This window comes from Amphibalanus amphitrite, unplaced genomic scaffold (assembly GCF_019059575.1).
Source record: "Amphibalanus amphitrite isolate SeventyFive unplaced genomic scaffold, NRLGWU_Aamphi_draft 000026F_arrow, whole genome shotgun sequence".
Taxonomy (NCBI): Eukaryota; Metazoa; Arthropoda; class Thecostraca; order Balanomorpha; family Balanidae; genus Amphibalanus; species Amphibalanus amphitrite.
The window spans coordinates 512215-522825 of NW_024881522.1; the positions used below are offsets into that span (position 1 = coordinate 512215).

Sequence of the window (10611 nt, forward strand, 5' to 3'; positions counted from 1 at the left end):
TGGAGGGCCTTGGCGCACATGTTACCTAGTTATAGGTACTCTGCTACCGCTTCTTGTCACCGGATCGTCTGTAAGGCTCCGGTATAGGCGGTAGCAGTCATCGGATCGCTGTCTGCGGTTTTCGTGGGGTGCGGCTGGGAATTGTGTGTTATTGGTCTGCTGTCGTCAGCCGCTCCGACTGACCGCCGCAAGTTCAAGCCCAGATATGGTTGGTAGAACTTCTGCGGACTTCTATACTACGGAACTTCTGTGTGTGCAGGCACAGCTGGTTTACCTGCAGTTATTGATGGGGCTTCAGCGTATCAGGCCTCAGCAGAGGACACTGGAGCCGAAAGCAATCGACGTAAGTAGCAGTCAGCCCTAACTTTGCTCATTATTCGTTGAAAATTACGAATATTATTAAAAAATGTTTGGTGTTCAAAATCCTAAGGCAATAGGCATATGTGCAATTTGCTTAAAATATTTTGTATTTTACAAGTTATACGACCGGAGCGGCATTCAGAGACCATTTCTGACCACTAGCGCGTCTAGCGTCCGGAGCATTTCCTTTGTTGTGATTGTACTCCTGAAACGTTATATCGGTGTACGATGATGATGCAACAGTGCTGGCTGGGTGCTCGCTGGCCTGCCACTCTGAGAAGCCGCGGGGCAAAGGGCAAGGTCCACGACCATTTCTATGTCGGCCGACCCAGACCGGACGACGCCGTCCTTATGTAAAAAGGTCGGGCTACGGGCTACGGTGGCGAACTGATACTGGTCCCAACGGATTGATAGGGTGGGCTGTTGTTGCTTAGTGAAATTTTGGGCTTAATTTTGTAAGGACGTATCATCAGCCATTCTATTATCTCGGGAAAATCAGTTTTATCGATATCGATCGATTTTATCGAGGCATTGTTTTCCCCATAGGCCTTCATTCTATTTCTCTAATTCTATCTTGAAAGCCCCAACAGAAGCATAACTTATCCAACGATAGACATAACATAATACATAAAGACATTTGTCAGTATGTGGCACGGCACGGGTCAGCAAAGCGTCTCAAGATCTGCTGCCGACCTCACACCTGTTTTTGCAGCTGCCCCCGGGCCCCTCCCGTGTAGTGATGTCCATCCCTCCCCATGGCCCCTTCTCAGTGAGCCCCCTCCCCCTCCCTCCCCGGTTAGGGGCGGCTGAGTTGAGCCGTATCGGTCGCGGCCGGCCCGTGTTTATTTGTTCTAGTGGCGTGTTCGGTGCCAGACCGTCTGGCCCGCGCTGTAAGACGCGGACGCCCCGTCTCAGAGAGACAGACTTATGGAATTAGAGAGGCCGGTTACCAGCGCCGCATTATTTGCCAGAGCTGAAGACATTAGGAATTAAAAATGCACAAGTGTGGTTGAAGACCAGGAAGTCTCGCGGTTCAAACTCTAAATAAGCTCACTTTTCAACCGACTCCTTGCCAGGGATTGTTTTGCCACCAAACCTCATCTCTTTTTTCAAAAGCGTCAGCGAAAAAAATGATGGATCCTAGCGACGCCGTATTTGATACAACGTATGTCTCGCCCATTACGCATTCTTAGGCAAGGCGTGAATAGCTATAGTTGTTCATTTTAATCCTCCCTAGACGGGAGGACTGAGGTGGCTAATGCCAGGCAAGATGTTTTTTTTCTAATTGCTGAATGCATACTTGAAATTGAGTGCTGAGTGTCCAAAGAGTTTTAATATGAAAGCAACAAATAAATTAATACTTCTCTACACCTTTCTTTAAAAATATTACAACTTCGCAACACCTTAACCCTCGCCGGCACAGGCTATTTTGCGTCCTTCAATGGCACAAAGGGGGGTGGGGATACGACCTCCCCCCTCACGTTTGGCCCCTGATCGAGCTATAGCTTCGCGGAAAAACGAGCATGCTGCCCTTTACGAGAGGAAGCCGATGATACCCAATTTTAAGGTCCTAGGTCATCAGTTGACCTTCCAAGTCAGGTCAATGACCCAAAAGTCGGGATAATCGGGACCTGTTAGAAAGTCGTAAAGTGTGCCTACTACGGGTTTTTCGGGGTGCTGATCACGAATATTGTGATAGTTCTGATCACAGAAGATGATGTCTTTAAGCATTTAGACCAGGTCGGGTCAGGTCAGGTCAGGTCAAACAGTAGGGGTCGTGACGGGTATTCGTAGTACGTGTCAACCGCCTCTGATTGCTTCGTGACATGTTACGAAGGCGCCAAAACTACTTCGTAAATGTTCAAATGGTTGCTTAATTCGAATTCAGCTCCAAAAACTAGCTTAGAAACATGTAAAACTCCAAAAAGTGAACCGAGGTCACCAAAGGTCAGTGACCTGACCTGACCGTCAGGTGACCTTGACATCTACCCTAATGCATGGGAGCAGCATCAAATCAAATGTTTGAACGTTTGAAACCACGAGAAGCTTGCAAACGCGTGGCTAATGCGAGCCGACATAGGGGAAGGTGGGGTAAGATGGACCAGCTAAGGTTTGAGGCCGCATATCTTGCTACACTGCTCTCGTAATTCATATTATTTATAGTCTTCGGAATGCTAAATCCTTCCTCTGTTGATATGTGTAAAGACTAAATTTCAAATTAAAGACATCTAGGTGGTGGATGCTCTTAAAGAGGGACATGTCAAAACAGTGGCGTATCCAGGATCTTGGAAAGGGGGAGGCCAAACCTGCTCGAGGGGCCCCATCCTTACCTTAGGGGCCCCAGTATTATAGCGTACTTAACCCACACCCAGGTGCGGTTCTTTGCCACTTTTGCCATGTGAGGGAGCCTTTTTAGGCACACTCGGCAATCTAAAAAAAAATGTTGAAACGTGAAAAAGGCATCGATATCGATAGCTCCGTAGCGTACAATTTATTTCAGCAGTAGGCATATAGTTTTTTTTTTTTTTGCTTTGGTCGTCGCTAGGGTCACTAAAGATCATCAAAAGCAAAATGTCTTTGCGATTTTTTTTTTTAAGATTGTAACATTTTTCAAAGGGCATATGTCAGTCTCTTAGTGTCTTGCGCTGGTTGAGGGCTGGTACCCTTAACTTTAGAAGGGCCCGACTCGGTTTGAGCTCTGATCTAGACTCTGATGGCTCTATGTCGCCCAGATTGGCCTCCCTCCGACCTCTGAAGGCTCATTCTGGCCTCTGAAAGCCCCACACCGGCAACAGAGTGAACCACGCTGGCCTCCGGGCCCCATAATGGCCTCAGGAGACCCATGCTATGGCTGACCTCACAGGGCCCCCGCTGGCTCTTGGGAGCCTTTGAGTCAGGCTCTGATGTCCCTATTCCGCTCTCGAACCCACGCCGGTCTCTAGAAGCCCACGATGTCCCCTGAGGGTCCCACGCATGCCTTTAAGGGCCACCCCTACCTTAGTGCCTCAGGGGTCCCAAACATGCATAAGGTCTGAAGAGTGGCTGCCGAGGCCCTCGAGGTGGTCTCTAATGGCCCGACGCCAGCCTATGAAGGCCCGCGCTGGCTTCTGAGGGCCAAGCACCAGCCTCTCAAGTCTTGACTCTGGAGTCAGATGACAGATGGCCCCACGCTGGCTTCAGAGGGTTCACGCTGGTCACAGAGGGCCCCACACTTGCCTAAAAGGGCTCCACATTGTCTTCAGAGGGCTCCAAGCTGGTCTCCGTGGCCAATGGACCTCAATCTGACCTAAGAAGGTCCCATGTCTCTGGGCTTAAAAGACCCAATGCTGGACATCAACGGCCCCACGCTGGACATAGAGGGTCCCACACTGGCCTTAGAAGGCCCCACAATGGCCTTAGAGGGTCCCACGCTGGCCTTAGAGGGCTGAGCACTGGCTCCTTAGGGCTCTACGCCAGCGTCAAAGGGTCCCACGCTCAAGTCTAAGCTTTTTTATGGCCGCCAAAGCGACCTCTGAGGGCTCCACGCTAGCCTCTGGGGGCTCAGCCTTGGCCTCTAAGGGCCCTACGCTGGCCTATGAGGGCCATCAAATGGCATTTTAAGATAGTTTGACGCAGTTTGACCCTGAAAGTTACTGGTGGCTCTTCATAGGCCGGCAAGGGACCCTCAGAGGCCGGGAGGCCGGAGGCCCTCAGAGTCGCTGGTAAGTGGTCGTCAGGTGCGCTGGCCTAGGGCCCTCGGAGGCGCCAGAGGCGCCTCAGAGCCACCGAAGTAGGCCCTTAAGAGGCACTGGTGTGGGACCCTTAGAGGTGGCAGTGAAGGCCATCAGAAACTGGTGTGGACCGTGGGGCCATAACAAACGGGTATGGGGCCCTTACAGCTGATCCCTGATTGGCCGGCAACGGCCCTCAGAGGCCGGCAACGTCCCTCAGAACCCGGCGTGGGGCCCTTCTGGAGATAAGTGTGACTACACAAGATACCATGGGGTGTTCTCACAAGCCCTGTGGTGTCCTTTCCAGTTGAAGCGTGGCCAGCGCGAACCCTCTGCTGCCAATTGGCACCGCAGGGTCCCTCGGGCCCGAGGGGACCCTAAACCTTATAACGGACATGTGCCCCTCACCCCTGGCTATGCCGTTGAATCCAAGTGATCAGGGGCTGTTCAGGTGATCAGGGGCCTCTCAGGTGACCAGGGGCCTTTCAATTGACCAGGGGCCCACCAGGTGACCAGGGGACCTTCTGATAACCGGGGGCCGGTTATACCAGGGGCTCCACAGGTACCTAAATGCCTTCATGTGACTGCAGGGGCCCTTCATATAACCAGGTAATCCCCGGGTAAACATGGCCCCTTGGGCGACCAGGGTTTCTTCAGGACACTGGCCAGGGCCCACCCAAGGGATCAGAGACCCCTCAGGTAGCTGGGGGTCCCTTAGATAACCAGGGGCCCCTCAGGTAACCAAGGGCCCCTCAGATAACCAGGGGTCTCAGGTAATTACGGGCCCCTTAGGTAATCAGGGGGCCCTCAGATAACCAGGGGCCCCTTGGGTAACGCAGGGGCCCCTCAGATAGCCAGGGCCCCTCAGGTAACCAGGACTCCTTCAGATAACCACGGGCCCCTCAGGTAACCAGGGCCCCCTCAGATAACCAGGGGCCCCTCAGACAACCAGGGGCCTGTCAGATAACCAGGGGCCCCTTAGGTAGCCAAGGGCCCCTCAGATAACCAGGGGCCCCTCAAGTGACCAGGGGCCCCTCGGAGCCCCCGTGGCCCCCCTTGGGTACGTCACTGCACTCAAGTGACCCTAAGGGCCCACTTACATGTTTGATGCCAAAGGGGGAGGCCATGGCCTCTTGGCCTCCCCCCTGGATACGCCACTGTGTCAAAAACTCAGACAAGAAAAAACGTGGGGTAAGACGGACCACCCAGCAGTGTCTGCTATCCGTTCATGTGTGTTACACTTCTGCTCTGTACTCTTGTAAGAAAAAGTAACCAGAATGGTAAAATAACAAAATGAGCCTTTATTCTTTACTCATGTGTGATGGAAGTGCAGCTAAAAGCGGGGAACATGCGTGTTGATTGTTGTTTGGCATGAATCCATGCTAACTGAGCACTTGCATGCATGGCTCACATGCAACAAAGACTCCTTCCTGAAAAATTAGCTTACTTAAACTTGTGTCAATGTTTTGGAAAATAACTTTCCATATGCAGGGTGCAATGGACCACCACAGGGTAAGATGGACCACAGTGGTTCGTTTTGCCCCAAATCTAAATTCTGTCATTATCATGACGTATGTATATGTCAAATAGCCCAACATTGCAAAACCTTGCCTTTCCTAAAGTGTGACTATAACTAAGTTTATAACTTTGTTCTTCACAGTTAAGTGCAAAATAGAAACTAATCATGCAAGAAAGGCGCCGTAATTAAATCACCCGTAGACCTCTTATATTAGATCGGTTTGACGAAAAACAACATCTTTCTCAAAAGGTAACTCAAATGCTATGCATCCTAGCAGCATGAGCTCAAGGTGGCCATTGTTACGAAGGAAAACAAACATAGTGAGTGCATAAAGCAGTAGATACCAGCAGCGGTTCAGCCGGGAGGGCTGGTGGTCCGTCTTGCCCCGCTGGGCCGTCTTACCCTGCACCTTCCCCTACGCCTAATCGCGATTCCGGCCAAACATGGTCTCGGAAAGTAAGTCTCAGACAGGTCAAAGGTCATTTGGGTCAGGGTCATGCAATTTTCAGGGTAGGTGTAACATTGATCAATGCGAGGGTACTGAAAGTTTTGTCGCGATCGGCCGCTTTTTACGTGAGTTATTCGCAAACACCTTAGGGAGGGGGTGGGGGGTGCATCAGATCAACTCCTCCTCCCCCCCCCCCCTGGGCCGGCGAGGGTTAAGTGCATCAAGACATCTTTTGCGAGAAGATGTAGCTTATAGAATGTATAGTAAGCTCTTTTGTTCTCGCAGCTCGCATCCTATCCCTGATTTTCCCTAAGGGTCACCAAAGGTCAAGTCAACGCGGTCACGTGATCTCACCATCACAAGTCAAAGTAAAATATAAAAAAACTGTTGTTTAACCCGCGCCCCGTTGGGCTCTGCCGAGCAACGCGCCCGGCAGGCGTCTTCCTGTACGCCGATGACACCGCAACACTGTGTTCCGGCGGTACGATAGCGGAAGCCAGGGACCGGGCTCAACAAGCGGCGGATGCCATAGCGAAATGGGCCCGCGACTGGAAGATGCGGCTGGCAGGAAGCAAAACGCAAGTTTTAGCCCTGTCGCAGCACTACGTCGACGCCCGGGACCTGTACATCCACGTAGACGGGGCACGAGTGGACGCTGGGAGACACCTTCACCTTCTCGGCGTAACCCTGGACCGGCAACTTCACATGGGCGCACTGGCGGATCCAGGGTTTCAGCGCGGGGGGGGCATACCATGTCACGGAGCCAAACCTAGGGTACCCCCAAATCCTGTTTTCTCATCGGATTTAGGCCACTTATTTTTCGTCATAGCCCTGACACGAGTTTTTTTTCTATAAAAAAAACACACAAATGGTAGGACACCGGACCCCCATTGGCAGATCCAGGAGGAGGAGGAAGCTTTTGGGACAAATACCCGGGCAGCGCCAGAAATCGACGAAAATTGGTGGGACCGGTGGGGCCCTCAGAATGACTGGTGTATAGAGCCGACCCAGGGCCGCCGGTGTGGAACCTTAAGAGGTACTGGCGTGGGACCATCAAAGGTATCGGTGTGGGTTCCCCAGAGGCAGTGGTGTGGGGCCCTCAGAGGCACTGGTGCAGGAACCACAAAGGAGCCGGTGTGGGCCCTCTAAGCTGCTGGTGTGAGGCCCTCACATGGACGCCGTTGTGGTGCCTCAGACACTGGTGTGGCGCTAAGCCCACACCATTCACAGATGGCTGTGTGTGGGGCCCTTGGAGTTGTTGTTGCGAAATGCGAATGCTTAATAACCCAGTAGGACCTCTCAGAGACCGACAAAGGGCCCTCAGAGGCCGGTAACCTTCGCCGGTAACCTTCACAGGCCGGCAAGTGAGGGCCGGCAGTATATCTTCAGGAGCCCTGTGGAGTCCAGTTAGAGATCGGCATGGTACTCTCAGACGCCGGTGGGGCCCTCAGAGTCACCGGTGTAGGACCTACAGAGTTACCGGTGGCTGGCTGCCAGAGGCACTGGTGTGGGACCCTCAGAGTCGCCGATGTGGGGCCGACACTGGTGTCTCAGAGGTGGCGGTGTATGGCCCTCAGACGTGTCTGTGTGGTGCCCTCACAGTCGCCGGTGAAGACTTTCAAAGGCATCGTTGTGGGAGTCCTCACTCCTCAGAGACACATGCATGGGGGCAAGGGGTCTTCAAGAGACCAGCAAGGGCCAGCAGAGGCCTTCAGGAGCCGGGATCCTGGAGACCGGCGTGGTACTCTCAGGAGTCACTGGGAGCCCTCAGAGTCACCAGTGTGGGGCCCACAGAGTTGCAGGTAGGTAGCCGTCAGATGCGCCTGTGTAAGACCTTCAGAGGCGCCAGTGTGGGGCCCTCAGAGCCGCCGCCGATGCAGGGCCTTAAGAAATATTGGTGTTAGTCCCTCAGATTGGCGGTGTTGGGCCCTCAAAGGCGCCGGTGTGAGACCCTCACAGGCGCCGTTATGGGCCCTCAGAGACACTGGTGTGGAGCCGTTCCATGCGGGTATGGGCCAGGACCCTTATTAGAGCTGACGCTTAATAGGTCAGCAAGGTCACTCAGAGGCCAGCACAGGGCCCTCAGAAGCCGGAGTGGGGCCCTTATGGAGATGTGTGATGTGTGGCGACTCAGGAGCCCGTGACTCCGTGAGGTGCTCTCACGAGTCCTGCGGGTCTTATCTCAGTCGAAATAAGGCACGCTTGGACCCTGAGCGGCCAATTGGCACTGCAGGGCCTCTCGGGCCCATAGGGCACCATGCTTCTAATGAGGCGGCACGCGCCCCTTGTGCCCCCCCCCCCGGTTACGCTGCACTGGCTGCGGCCATACAGGTTAATCATATTCTAACCGTCCCTATTCCCAAGCATAGGCGGCGGCCGATTCCTGGTTTGCGCAATATGAGTGCCATCGTTAGACAATACGGTCAAAAGAATTGAAGCGGCATGACTCCCCTGTGGTAAGAACTAAGAAGCAACATATTTTCAGACAAAATAAAGCAATGACAACTAAATTGAGGTTACTAAAACGACTCTGATCACAAAAGTAGTTACTAGGAAGGCTTTCTAATCCATTTTTATTTAGTTCCTCGTTATAGGCGTAAGAAGTGTAAGTCTGAACGGGGGGGGGGCATACTTGTACTGGATGCCCTCCCCAGGCTCCTGTCGGGGGGGGCATATGCCCCTAATGCCCCCCCCTGGATCCGCCAGTGCATGGGCGAGCACTGCGCGCGCGTCCGGAAGAAGACCAAGCCGAGGATCGCACAGCTCCGTAAGATGACCGGGCGTTCCTGGGGCCTGCGGGAGCCACAGCTGCGAGTAGTAGCCAACGGCTACATCCGCGGCGCCCTGGAATACGCGGCGGCTGCATGGCTCCCTGCAGCGTCCGAGTCCCACGTAGAGCTACTGGAGATGGAGATGCGCGCGGCAGCCCGCGTTATCACCGGGTGCCCCGTGAGCACGCCGAGGGATCCGCTCCTCGCGGAAGCCGGTCTGGTTCCCGTGAGAGCACGCCGGGACCTGCTCGCTGCCAGACTGAGCTGTCTGGCAGCCTCACAAAGAAGCGGCGACCCACTGCGCGCGGTGGCCGAAGCAACGGCCCCACGGCGGCTCCGCACCACCACCGGCTGGCGCGACACGGGGGCGCGCGCCCTGGTGAGCGCGGGCGTGCGAGATGTACTTGTGGAGGAGCGCCTGCACGTCACCATCCCGCCGTGGATCGATGACACCAGGGTCCAGTTCAGACTTGACATCGGCAACCACATCAGCCGCACAGCACCACCCGACGTCCGGCGGGAGAGAGCGGAGGAGCATCTGGCCACCCTCCCAGACGACGCCGTATGGGTGTGGAGCGACGGCTCGGCGGAGGGAGGTGTCTCAGCCGGAGGGAGTGGAGCGCTGATAACCCTCCCCTCAGGCGAGGAACACGAGCTCCGAGCCCCTGCAGGCAAGATATGCAGCAGCACCCGCGCCGAACTGGTGGCGATCCGCGGGGCACTGGAGATGCTGCTGCAGCTGGAGGGCGGCCTGGCGGAGAGCCCGGTCATCGTCTGCGCCGACTCGCAGGCGGCGCTCGCCACACTGGCGAGTGGGGCTGGGAGCCAGGCGACAGCACTCGGCGCCGCCGTATGGCGACTGCTCCTGGCGCTCACGGACGGAGGACGCCGAGTCTTCATGCAGTGGATCCCAGCGCACTGCGGAATACCCGGCAACGAGAGAGCGGACGTGCTGGCTAAAGAGGCATCCAGCCTGTCGCAAGACGCCGTCCCAACGGACGTCCGCTCGATGGTGAAGGCAGTCGGCCGCTCCGCCACCAAGGCATGGCGTCGCAGCTGGCCAGACAGCTTCTTCAAAACCATCATGGGAGACCGGATGCCGATGCCGGTGCTCCTGGAGTCTCGCGACGAGGCGGTCAACGTCCACCAGCTGCGGGCGGGACACTGGAGCCGCTCGCAGAGCTACCTTCACAGAATTGGACGCCGCCCCGAGCGCGACTGCCCACAGTGCAGTGATCTGGCCTGCCCGGCGGCGCGCTGCCTGGTGTGTCGCGAGGGCCCGGACACGCCGGAGCACGTGCTGCTGAGGTGCCCGTGTTTGGCTGGCGCGAGGCTCCGCCTACTCGGCAATATCAGACCGGACCCTACGCAGCTTCGAGACGGCGGGGCCGTGGCGGCCTTGAGCCGCGGCTACCTCAGTCACCAAGAGCCGTTGGGCTACGGTCGGCCGTGAGCCGACCCGGGGAGAACTACAACAACAACAACAGCAACGCGCCCCGTTGGGGGGGGGGGGGCATTTTGGCCCCCCTAAGATCTCGAGAACCACGCAACCTAGCGACAAGCGGCAAACGGTGTTGGATAGCCCTATCAGGGAACTACCTTGTGACCCAATTTTATTGACCTAGGTCAAACCGATGACGTCACAGGTCAGGTCAAAGGTCCAATTTTCACCGTTTACAGGCATTTCAAGAAATGCGTTGTAAAATCGAGTAAAATGCATTTCATTGAAAATCATCGATGGGGAAATGTTCTTCAAACACATATTTTACTATTTGAGGTCACTGATACCAGGTCAGGTCACAG

At 55.1% G+C, this 10611-nt stretch overlaps 1 protein-coding gene across 1 annotated transcript; it reads left to right on the forward strand.

Annotated features, from left to right (window-relative positions):
- Positions 1–8746: 8746 nt before the first annotated feature.
- On the forward strand, positions 8747–10261 carry LOC122394662. Its single transcript, XM_043391686.1, has one exon. The coding sequence runs from the start codon at positions 8747–8749 to the stop codon at positions 10259–10261; it is 1515 nt and encodes a 504-aa protein (XP_043247621.1).
- The last annotated feature ends 350 nt before the right edge of the window (positions 10262–10611 follow it).